Below are 12,961 nucleotides of genomic sequence, written 5' to 3'. Positions count from 1 at the left end.
CATTTTAACACTTGTTTAACCATTTTTTGACAACAATCCATTTTCTGGAATTCAACGCTTCTGCTTTGAGTCTAAGAGCATTAGTGTGCAGAGGCAAGACACTCAGCTCAGAGGGAGATCTGAGCGCGGGACATGAGCCCGGTACGGTGCCTGTCACAGGACGGGGCTTCAGGATCCTAACTGCGCAGCAGAACTTGCATTGTGTTCAAACGGTTTAGGGATGTGATGGGCTTTGACCTATATCTGAAGGCCAGGAAATAACAGGATTCTGAAGGGTAAAAAAAAATCCAGGTGGGGGAAATACTTTACCTAGAATGTCTCTTTCGGGTGATAATGGGTAATAAACAGTCATAATTTGGCTCTCACAAGACAGAATTCTTGCTAATCTGAGTACTCTGCCACCAGCTTCTCGGTTCCCCGGCCCTGGGCCCTGCTGGGCAGACACGGTGCCGCAAAGGCAGCCTCTGGTGGGCTGGAGAGGCACGCAGCCAGCAGAGGCTGGGCTGCGGGGGACGGGACCTGCAATCATGCAATCTCTCAGAGAGGGAAACAGTGGAGACAGACAGAAGCTCTAAGCAGCAGCCACGAGGCAGGGAAGGAAGGACAAAAGTCAACGGCAGGAGCTGAAGGAGCAGAATGGAAAGCAGAGTCACTGTGATGGTGGACACAAAGTAGGAGGCTGGGGATGACCAGTGACACTCAGTTCCTTGCAGCCTGAGGACCTTCCGGTTCAATGAGGTGGCCATGGTGGTTTCCTGCTCTGCTTGCTGTTGCACCGTGCACTTTTGTCCCTTTCCACTAAGACACCCCGCAGGCTCAGCGGCAGTATCCCAGCTGTATCCTGAGCTCTCCTGTGCTGGGCCACATCCATATGCTTTCGAACCCCAGGTGGCAGATATCTATCCTTACGCCCACATCACAGATGCAGAAACTGAGTTTTAGAGGCTGTGCCTACAAGGCAGGCCTGGGTCTCCACTTGGGTCCCTGGGACTCCATAGACGATGTCTGTGAGCGCACCTCCTGGCTGCCTCTCTTCCTACCAGCATTTGTGTGGAAGCTGAGCCCTCAGCAGCTGTGCAGCTCAACCACGTGTAAGACAGGCATAGATGCTAGACCACTGCAGCGTTCCCAGGTGAACACACACACAAGCATTTGTGTTCTCTATTGCTGCAAAACAGAACCAGACCAGTGGAAAAACAAGGTGAGAGGTTTGAAATTTATCTGTGAATGTCTTTTTAAAAGCCGAAGGAGCCCAGCCTGGCTGGTGTGGCTCAGTGGTTGAGTGTCGACCCATGCACCAAGAGGCTGCCAGTTCGATGCCTGGTCAGGGCATATGCCCAGGTTGTGGGCCTGATCCCCAGTAGGAGGCATGCAGAAGGCGGCCAATTGATGTTCTCTCTCATTGATGTTTCTCTCTCTCTCTCCCCTCTTTGTTATCCTTCCTCTCTTTGTTTCTATCTCTTTGTTATCCTTCCTCTCTCTCTAAAATCAATAAAGAAAAAAAAAAGTTTTTAAATAGCTGAAGGAGTAGTTTCAGAAGGGAAGAGTTTGCCCAGAGAAAGTGATCTCCCTGCCCTATGAAAGTCTCAGGTCAGACTGATAGAACTGCAGGTCTGTTTTCTCTGCCAAAATCGGGTAATTCTTTTTTACTTTCACTTTTAATTACTTCAATATATATATCTTTAGCAAAGAAGGATTGTATTAAAAGCATAACCTAGCCCAGCCGGTGTGGCTCAGTGGTTGAGTGTCAACCCATGCACCAAGAGGTCCCTGGTTCAATGCCTTGTCAGGGCACGTGCCCAGGTTGTGGGCTCAATCCCCAGTGTGGGGCATGCAGGAGGCAGCCAATCACTGCTCTCTCTCATTGATGTTTCTATCTCTCTCCCTCTCTCTCTAAATTCAGTAAAGGAATAAAAAGATATACTGGAGATATGAGGAAAATGATAAGAAAGAAAAAGTAATAAATAAAAGCATAACCTCAATGCATTTTCACATTAACAAAGTTCATAGTAATTCCTTAATATTTAAAATCCAGTCATTCAACTTTTTGTTTTCACAACGTTTTAATTTTTTATAAGTTTTCATTGATTTTTTTTTTTTTTTTTTTATCCTCACCCGAGGATATTTTTCCATTTTTTGTACAGATAGAGTGGGAGGGAGAGAGAGGAAGGGAGAGAGAGAGAGAAACATCGACGTGAAGGGACACATCGAGTGGCTGCCACCCGCACGACCAACCAGGGCCGGGGACAAACTGCAACCGAAGTACGTGCCCTTAGCGGGAACCGAACCCGGGTCTCTCCGGACCGCAGGCCGATGCTCTAACCGCTGAGCCAAACTGGCCAGGGCTTCATTGATTTTTTTTAGGGAGAGAGATAGAAACATCAATGTGAGAGAGAAACATTGATTGGCTGCGGCCTGCGTGCCCCCAACTGGGTAATCAAGCCTGACACCCAGGCATGTGCCCTGACTGGACATTGAACTGGGACCTCTCGGCCCACGGGATGACGCTCAATCCCCTGAGCCACACTGGCTGGGCCTTCAAAACTTTTTTAAAGTTTGTGTTTGTTTTATTAAATAAATAAAGCTGCAGTGGTCTACACCAGGAGTCCCTGTGCAAGCAGCCGTGAGGGCCACTGGCTGTGACCCAGCAGGGCATCCCTGCTACACGGAACTCCCTCTGCAAGGTGCAGGCAGGGACCCAGCCAGCCTACCGAGATCCTTCCACCCGGGACTCTCAACATACTTAGAGTGACCTGAAGATCAAGGTGGTGGGAGCCCAGTGTTCTGCCCATAATGCCTTGGTGAAAGTATCCTTTGGATTTTGTTTCCGAGATCTCTGCCTGGATTCTTATCTTTTCTGAGGCCTTGTTAGTTCAGTTTTCTTTCAATTCTGTTACTTATCCACAATGGGTTCCTGTTTCTGGCAACCAAGGAATCCAATTTAACAAAGGCCTTCTTACGTGCTGGGGACAGTACAGAGGGTTGTCATGCATCATTTTCTTAATGTTCAGAACAATCAGAAGCTGGAAGTAGCAAATTATAAACCCATTTTACAGATGAGAAAACTGAGATACTGAGAATCTTCCCCAACCATGTAGGTGGGAAGTGGTGGAGCCATGATTCCAACTAAGGCCTATCAGACTTCAAAATTCATATTCCAAACAAATATGATATAGTGCTTTCCTATAATACCAAGTACAATGAAATATAATATGTACACAATGAAGCAGGGTCCAAGGGAAGGGTGCAATGAACTCAGCTTATGACCCAAGAGGGAGAAGGCTCCAAACTGAAATCCACAGAACTCAGTGTCACAGGACACGGAGTGTCCCCTGGGACAACTGAGCTGCGTCTTTAAGAATGCATGAGTTCACCAGGGAAAGGGCATTCAGCCAGACCCATCCTCCTGCTGGTCTTCAAGAATTTAAATTTAAAAAACCATATGCAAATCAACCATGGCCTACCCAGCTCTCAACAGATCCGTTGTGCTGGACACTGGGTTCACCTTGTCCCCGAAGCCCAGGCCTGACTGTGCTAGTTCCAGTCAGCAGGTCCCTCTCCTGTTTCCCACTGCTTCTGGCAACTTGCCTGCTGCTTTCTACCTTTCTGCCCCGCATCCGATTACCTGCTCCCTGAATCCACGATCCCATCTCTCCCTCAAGGGGACCATTGTAATGACTTCATATTTCTGGAGTGTTTGAAGAGGACGGACGGTCCTCTGGGAGAACGGCTCCCCAGGTGCACCTATCAACACGCACCTGAGCTGAAAACTAACTCCAGGGCGCCTTCGCCAAGTGAAACGGACGACGCAGACTCACAGAACAAAGCCTGTGTTCCAGCCCTGTTTGGGCAGAAGCATGTTTTCCTCCTGCTGCTCGCTGGGAGCGGTTTCACCGAGATTCCCGGAAGACGAAGCCCGTGGCTCAAGCCTCAGCCTCAGAACAAGTCCAGGCTTTTGGACTAGGCGTGTTTTGAAGACAAGTCTCTTGTAGCATAGCAAGTACAATTTCTTAAGAAAATTTGCTTGGGGAGCTTTTGTCTCCACTTTTCATGCTCCCCCCATTAGCATCCCCCTTTTTTTTGTTAATCTTCACCCGAGGATATTTTTACATGGATTATTAGATGGAATGGAAGGGAGGGAGGGGGAGAGAGAGAAATGTTGATGTGAGAGACACACCTATTGGTTGCCTCTTGCATGACCCCGACTGGGGCCGGGGATCAAACCTGCAGCCCAGATATGTGCCCTTGACTGGGAATCGAACCCGAGACCTTTCAGTCTGTGGGGTCGACGCTCTAATGGCTGAGCCAAACTGGCCAGGGCTCCCACCTTTTTTGATGGGACCGATGCTCACCTAGTCCTCATTGGTGATAACAGAACATTGCTCCTCAACGACATGACAGAGACGCTTGGAGGGAGGCAGAGCGGCTAGCCAGCTGGCTGGTGGCACGGGCCGTCCATTAGCAGTCCCTCACCTGTGGGGGCCAATATTTGCATCTTATGGCATTTACTCATCATGGTCCAAGTCAAAATCATGGATTTGAGGACATAATAATTTGAACCCCAGCTCCAACACGGATGGGTCCTGGAGCCGGGGACCAGCTGCTTGGCTCGCCAGTGTCGCACCTCCCTCACTGGCTCCACACATCAGAAAAGGAGGGATGCTTGAGGTGTGTCCGCACGCAGTGCGCGCCGTTCAGCAGCCATGAGTGCTGGTGGCTGTCATTGTAGCATTATTCTTCCTCTACTGAGGGACTGTAACAAAGGCGTTGGCTTAGCTGGGAGCTTCTTTAAAACTTGAACTATCAGAACAAGAATGGGAATCCCAGGTATCTTTCCTAAGTTCTTTCTTTCAAGGAAGCAAAATGCTACAATAACACCCATTTAAACACTGAATGGGAAAATAGTGTGAAACAAAAGCTCTTCCGGCCAGTTATGACTTTTCCTTCCCAACTGACCGTACTTGCTTTGTGCTCCAGGGCCTGTGCTATGTCTGAGTGACATCTCAGACAAGAAGGTGAACTGGCAAGAGTCGCTCAATTATGTCGCATTCTGAACAATGCTGAGCTTGTGACTGGCACCCAGTGAGGGATGAATTAAAACGCCTCATTCCAGGTTTCATTCAGTCATTGTGGGTAATTTTAGTCGCTCCCTGCGGCCACCTGCGTAAATAGATTCCGATTAGATCCTAATCCACATTCTGCGCAGGGAGGTCTCTGTTCATTGCTTGTAATGAGCCCGCAACGTCAGAGCCTCACTTAGAACCCTGCTGCAGATAGCAGGTAATTGAAGTGCGCCTCACTTTCTCCAAGCCGTTCCTCTGCGCTGGGGAGTCCCACGGCCCTTTCATCTTTGGGAGGGGTGCAGCCCTGGCCCGTGGCCGGCGTTTCCAGGCACAGCCAGAACCAGGATGGCCGGCAGCGGAGCCTGTGGGAGCCTGCCCCTGTTCTCCCAGGGAGCTCTGGCTCCAGGGCAGGCAGGAGGCCAGGAGGCCAAGGCCTTGCTGTGACCTGTCCAGAAGGGGAGGGAGCCTCCTGCCCCAGGCAACTGTGAAGTGTGAGGGTCACAGTGAATTCCAAGTGCTGCTGCTTCTCTTCAAAACTGCCAAAGGAATGTAGGGGTGTGCTCTGGGAAGGAGGCAGGTAATTAACTTGGATGGGGAGGTAAGGGCTGGGCCCGGTGCATGAAGAAGACAAACAATGAGATCCCCACACCTCAGCAGGGCAGAGTGAGAGGTCAGCTCCAAACCAGAGAGTCGCAGCGCGGCTGTGCTCAGCGCCGTGTACCACGTTACGAAGGCTTTACCCACTGGACATGGTTGAGCAGTCTTATTTACAGCCTAAAAATAGTTAAAGTTTATTAAAGGTCACATCACACGCTGACACCTACAGTCCTCTGACCCCCTTACCACCACCAGCTCCAGCTTCGTTCTGCAGTGAGGAAACAGGCCCGTAGAGGGCTGAGGGCCACGCAGCTAATACATGGAGGAGCTGGGGCTGGAACCAGTTCTCCTCGGTCAGCTGGGGTGCACTTGGCAGTAAGTTAGACCGTTCTGACTGTCCGATCCGGAGGGTGTCGCTGGCATCTGGGGGTGGAGGCCGGGGACGCTGCAAACATCCTACCCACAGTGTGGCTCCTACAGCGAAGTTATCTGCCCACAATGTCAACAGTGCCGCTATTGAGACACCTTGTGCTAAAGGCCAAGCTTTTAACTTCTGCCTCACAGTGTTTCTCACCCTTCATAATCCTAATTCTTTCCTTGTGCCATTATTTTAAATCCTCACTTGAGGATATTTTTCCATTTTTGTTCAAGTAGAGTGGGAGGCAGAGAGAGGAATGGAGAGATAGAGATAGATAGATATATAGATAGCTAGATAAAAAAACATTGACTTGAGAGAGACACATCCAGTGGTTGCCTTCTGCACGACCCCAACCAGGTCCGGGGAAGAATTGCAACCAAGTATATGCTCTTGAGTGGAATCGACCCCGAGGCTTATTGGTCTGCAGGCTGATGCTCTAACCGCTCAGCCAAACCAGCCCAGGCTCCTGCCCTCCTGATGTCACCCTGAGGGCAGGTTACAGAGGACACTGTGCAGATTCCCGCGAGCAGTGCCTGGTCCGGGAGCACACGGAGAAACACGACCCTGGAAGGGCTGGAATCAGCACTGAGCACGCGTTCTGAAGGCTTTGTCCTGAATCAGCACATGACTCAGGGGTGTTGGGTCCTCGAAGATGAAGCCTCCTGACCGGCTGCTGGAAGCGGAACGATGGGTGGGCCACTAGGGTCACGGTCCATATTAAGCCGCCTTCCTGGGCCCTGGGAGCCTGTGTTCGGGGGGAGGGGGGGCTGGCTGGGGTGCACACCCTCAGAGGGCCTCTGCCGAGTCCGCAGCAGGAGTCACTGATGCCTCCGGGCTTCCAGTCACTCCTTCAGGAAGAGATAGGGTTCCTGTCTCTTCATTGTAAAGGGCCGTCTCTTCAATAGCTTTAAAGTAACCCGTGGCTGTCCAGTCACAGACATCTTAATGTTTCTTCCTCTATCACTCCTCACACTTACATAAAAAAAATCGCTCAAGTAATATGTTCATTGCAGGAAAGGAGATCTAGACAAGCAAAAAGAAATGAGAAGCATTCCCACAAAGCACTCTACCCAGAGACTGACCGCGGTGAATACTTGGACCTTTGTTCCATCGGCCGCAGTGAGTCCAGTCATGCTGCCCATGTCGTGTGTGGTCTGCAGCCCTGCCCTGGGGTGGACTGGGGGCACTTTTCCCAGAGTCTCCATCTGCTGGACTGTAGTCCATATATTTGGCTTCTCTTAAAAATTAGGCCAAATGACGGGACCCACAGGTTTAGTGATGTTGCTTCCTTGAGTTAAACTCTTTCTAAAGGCCCAACGTTCCAGAGGCAGGGCAGGGGCACTGACAGGCTCTCAGGCATCTTCCAAAGACTGTTTGCAGCTACTTTTTCTAGCAGGTTCCCCCACATTTCCTACTAGAACTTTCACTAACGGGGTGACTTCTCAAGACTGAGTCACAGACAATGGTTAGGGGTACCTCTTCTAGTCCCAGGGCCTAGCAGAGGTGACTTGGAAAGAGGAGAAAAGGGGGCAGGAGGAGCCCTGGCCAGTTTGGCTCAGCGGTTAGAGCGTCCGCCTGCGGTCCAGAGAGACCCGGGTTCGGTTCCCGCTAAGGGCACGTACCTCGGTTGCAGTTTGTCCCTGGCCCTGGTTGGTCGTGCGGCTGGCAGCCACTCGATGTGTCCCTTTCACATCGATGTTTCCCTCTCTCTCTCTTCCTCTCTCTCCCTCCCGCTCTGTCTGTACAAAAAAATGGAAAAATGTCCTCGGATGAGGATTTAAAAAAAAAAAAAAAGAGGGCAGGAGGAGAGAAAAGACCAGAAAGAGAAAAAAAAAAAAGCAAGAGGTATTCAGAAGAAGGGGGGTGAAAGATGCCCAGGTCCTGGCTTTGTGTGCGGCTGGGTGGTACCAGCCTGAGCTACCTCCGCTTGCCCTCCCCAAAGGGAAAGGGAGCTTTTCCAATGAGGTCACCAAGTCCCTACTCTCCGATTGAAATGCTTGCTCACTCACTATCAAGCTTTGCAAATGCTCACATCTGGGCTGCATTACCACAGAGGCCATGTGTTTGGGGAGATGATTTACAGCAGCAGATAACAAGTCCTGCCTGGAGAAGCCCACCAGCAACCCCGGGGGAGTTGGGACTCACATGGGCTATAGACTTGGTTAAATAAATTATGGTGCATAAAGAAATTATGGGGCACCAACACCCACGTGTGTCGTGCACATATCACGGAAGAAAAGAACAGTTTAATAAAGGGAGAACTGAGCACCCCACCTGCTTCCGTTCCCTCATGCAGAAGCAGCGTGTGTTTCTGAGGGCTCCCGCCCCCTGCGCACAGCAGCCAGGAGCGTCTTTGCTCCCCCGCCTCCAGGACCCGCTACTGAGCTCGGAATCACTGGGACAGTCTCTAGCCCAGTGCCTGCCCCTGGATTAACGCCACATTTCAATAGAGAGGAAATTTCTGGAGAGCAAAACTGTATTGTATTTTCCTTTGTCATAGATGCCACAATGAACGAAAAGTGATATTTTATTATGTTTGCATAATACTTTGCAAAATCATTTTGTATCTCCTGATCTCTCTCTACTTCTCACAACCAACTTGCCCAAGACCACACTCACCACCTCCAGGGCACTGCACCAGAATCTGAACCAGGAATGTGGGTTGGTCGGGGGACTTGGGGGTTGGAGGGGTGTGGCTGTGTCACTGGAAACATTTCCCAGATGATTCTAATATGCCCCTGCCTGGGAGGAGCTCCGAAATGCAATGCTTTTTCATATAATCTCTTTTACTAAGGCGGCCAATCATTCACTGAGATAATGCCATAACATAACGAACCCATCTTCACTGTAGGCATTGGGTCCTTTCCTGTCTCCATGCACATCACCAGCTCGGTGTTCGCACAGCTCGGCGCCTGCTAATGAAGCTGGCACCCAAGCCTCAGTGCACGCGGCTGGACTTGCTGATGGGAGAGGACCTTGCTATCAAGAGGTCCTCTATTTCCAGAGGCTTCTATAGTGACCACACATCCAGCAGAATCCAATAGCGTTGTTGGTTCTGTCCTTCAGTGAATGTTTAGTAAACACAGGCAACCTAGAAGGTTGGATCTGGTGTCCACGGGGATGTAAGTATCACCATCAGTTGTGCTTTGTCGAAAGAGGTCAGGGGACCCCTGAAGGCAGCGGCTTCACTGGGTGCATGGTCCCTGAATTGGTAAGACCTCCAAGAACTACGTTCCCCTCAATGACCTGGGTCAGTTCTATTAATTCTTTGGCATGTGTTTTTGCTTGGTCGTTTCTTTAATTAATTTGGAGTAGCAACAAGTACTTAATTAGAATAATGACAAAGACTATCATGATCTCACCATACTGTTGGGAGGAAGAGTTAAGTGAATAATTAGAAACTTGATAAGGGTGTTGAGCATGGAGAAGTTAAGGGAAAGTCTTGCCCAGTGACCGTGGGGCGCGCGGGAGAAAACGCTGAGACTCAGCCCCGCAGCAGGCTGCTCCCGTCCCGGCACCTCCCAAAGGACGGGCGCCCAGAATGACTGCCCAGAAGGGAAAACAGTTTCCTCCCCTGGTATTTTGAGACCAAAAACAGACCAGATATTAGCTGTCAAAGAACTAGAATACCAGTCTGGTGTTCTAGGTGGCATTTGTTAAATTCTCCGAAGACGGGCGCTCTCACCCCGCGACTCTGCGCGGAGCGGCCCGCGGGCGGAGTTTACACCCGGCCAGAGATCTCCAGGTACAGCCAAAGCAGGTCATCAGCCCACATATCACCCGTATTTTTCTGAAATTGGTATGAATTGGGGGTGGAGGTGAAAGAAGAAGTAGTTTTCACTTTTCACTCTGTACGTTCATGTAGTTTGAAATGCTCACAGTGATAATAGACTGTAAAAAACCTGATGCATGTTGGGCCATCTTCCCTACATAACACGAGATTAAAGTCTCTTTATTCTCCGACCCCTGCGTAATTACTGAGATGCATTCTCCTCTGTTGCTTGCTGGCTTATGTTTGTCTTTTTCTCCATTTCCATGGACACAAGCACATGCCTTTCAAGAAAATCCTGTTTTTCTTTAGAATTCCTGTGCACTTTTCCATACCAGCTATGCTCCTGGACAAATGTCCATTATGCTACCCCTTCCTGGGGTTTAAAAATGTAATTTCTGGTGGTAAGAAAGAAATTCTAAACCAGATTTCAGAGTAGAAAGCAAAAAACCCATTGGGGGTTGTCAACACGTTGTGTACTGAATAAAGAATAGCTACCATTTGCAATCACCATCAACTCATGTATAAAAAGATCCTTAAAGGGACGACATCTTACTACCACACTTTCGGATCTCACGGAATACACTAAAGTGGACGACACTCTAACCAACTGAGCTACCAGGCCAGGGCGAGTGTGAATAATTAATGTGAAAACAATTTTCCGTCATGGGCTGGTTTTAAGAAGTCATTGATGTAAAGAACACATCCATTTCAGGAAGAAAGATCTGAGGCCCCCGCATGACTTGGTGACTTGCCCAAGCGGAGCTCGGGAACACGGAGGGTCCGCTCTGCTCTCTGCGGGCGCGAGGCCTGCAGGCTGAATTCAGATTTCTGCAGGGTGAAGGTCAGTCTTTCAGTGAGCATCGGTTTGCCTTGTATCTTCTATTCAAATTAAAGGTGTGAAATTATATTCATTTAATTTCAAATAAATTAAATCATTTCCACTGTTTCTAGAAAACACTTACACAGAAAATGTAATAATAAATGTTTGCCATATCTCAAATATAAAGAATCCTAAAGTATGTTGAGTCAGAAACAGGCTTATGTATTAAAATACATTACCTATGTTTTTCAGCTTTAAATTGATCCAAAGTGTTCTGAATAACAAAGGAAGGTGATTCTACCCTTCATTTTCAAAGAAAACCATTCTACCCAGTATCTATGGTAACTTGGTCCCCAGCCTAAGAAAGTAGAGAATCTCTTTCACATAATAATGTTTTGCTAGGTTGCTTCTTTCTTCACTCTCAATCTCTGGTCAACAGAATTTTTTCTTTTTTTAAAGGGAGGTGGGGATGCTAGGTGTGTCTGTGGATACATACCTCACAGCGAAGTGCAAAATGGTTGGGCCTGGTTTCTTGGGCAAATCATGGTCAAGAACTCGGTGATCTAACTGTAGCCAGTTCTGCTGACCTCTGTGAGAGCAGAGCAAAGAGAAAGGATTAAATAGAAAATCAGAGAAAGGTTCAGTAATACCCTGTGTTGGCAACTCTGTGGAGAAACAGTTTACTCCCATACGCTGATGGTAGGTACTTCACCTGTTACATCAAGTGATGGGGACAGTTTAGGACTTCCTAGCAGAAGTATAACAGCACTTGCCTCTGAATCAGCATTCCCACCTCCAGGAGTCTGTGAAGATGAGCTTGCTCGTGTGGAACACGGTCCACAGGTAAAGTCACTCCCTACAGTGTAGTTTGTAACAGTGAAAAAGCTTGAAACAATAGTAATGTCTACCAGGATATTGTTTTAAAAAATGAATGTAACCTGAGTGATTCATACAAAAGAATGGTACTATATTTACAAACTTATTTTGAACAATATTCAAGATATGATGTTAAATGAAAAGGCAAGATGCATAACAGTGAGCAAGTATAGTATATAACCATTTTTATTTTTTATTATTATTTTTTATCCCCACCTGAGGACATTTTTGCATTTATCTTCAGCTAGAGCGGGAGGGAGAGAGGGAGGAAGAGAGAGAGAAACATCGATGTGAGAGAGACACATTGAGTGGTTGCCACCCACACGACCCCACCTGGGGCCGGGGATAAATTGCAACTGAGCTACATGTCCTTAGTGGGAACCGAACCCGGGACTCTGGTCCGTGGGCCGATACTCCAACTGCTGAGCCAAACCAGCCAGGGCACCATTTTTATTTTTAAAAAATATTTCTTTATTGATTTTAGAGAGAGAGGAAGGGAGAGGGAGAGATAGAAACATCGATGAGAGAGAACATCAATTGGCCGTCTCCTGCATGCCCTCCACTGGGGATTGGGCGCACAACCTGGGCATGTGTTCTGACCAGGAATTGAACCAGCGACCTCTTGAATATCACCATTTTTAAAAGTAAAAAACAGATATATATATAGGTATTCATGTATATATAAATATACATATAAAACCTCTCAGAGGATAAACAGGAAATAACACTGGTTGCCTAGGAGATCAAAAAGCAGGTGACATTGCCCCGGCCAGTTTGGCTCAGCGGTTGGAGCGTTGGCCTGCGGATGAGAGAGTCCCAGGTTTGGTTCCCCCTAGGGGCATGTACCAAAAAAAAAAAAAAAGGAACATGCTTTGTGTGCATGACACCCACAAATTAGGCGTTCATATTTAGGGAACTGCGAAAAGAATAAATTGGTTTATTGGGAAAAAAAAGCAGGTGACATTAAGTATATTAATCTTTAAACTTTTATTAAATATAAAATATGAAATATTTTAGATAGTCATAAAGGGGAAAACTTTTGGTCATTTAATGAAATCAGAAAACAGATAACAATACTATAGCTGTTTTGAAAGTACAGGGTTGATTACTCTCCGGTTGCGGCTTCTGTACTAAGCATAAAATGAACTTTCTAATATTTATGCGTATACAAGGTGGGCAGAGTAGATCTACAGTTGTTCATATGGAGAATACTACAGTGTTTCATAAAGGATACAAGAATAGACTCTATTTTGCATACCTGCAACTGTAAGCCTGGATATCAAGGCCTGCCCAGGTTTAGGGGTATGAGTAGTTCTTCCCGACTCTGACCTCCGGGAAATGGAAAGGGCCGATGGTACTGGGGCCAGGATGGCTCACATGACTATTTCAAGGTTGTTGAACTAGTTGATCTGTTT

The 12,961-nt window shown here is 48.0% G+C and overlaps 1 protein-coding gene across 1 annotated transcript in view; it reads right to left on the bottom strand.

Annotated features, from left to right (window-relative positions):
• Positions 1 to 12,961, bottom strand: part of FRMD4B (FERM domain containing 4B) — a 189,715-nt gene that overhangs the window by 109,656 nt on the left and 67,098 nt on the right. The window contains exon 4 of the mRNA XM_036267152.1: positions 11,167 to 11,259. Within this exon, the coding sequence (XP_036123045.1) occupies positions 11,167 to 11,259 (93 nt within the window). The remainder of the gene's footprint in view (positions 1 to 11,166; positions 11,260 to 12,961) is intronic.

This window comes from Molossus molossus, unplaced genomic scaffold, assembly GCF_014108415.1.
Source record: "Molossus molossus isolate mMolMol1 unplaced genomic scaffold, mMolMol1.p scaffold_m16_p_18, whole genome shotgun sequence".
NCBI lineage: Eukaryota > Metazoa > Chordata > Mammalia > Chiroptera > Molossidae > Molossus > Molossus molossus.
The sequence above is the reverse complement of the archived record's forward strand: the minus strand, read 5'-3'. Positions and strand labels throughout refer to the sequence as shown.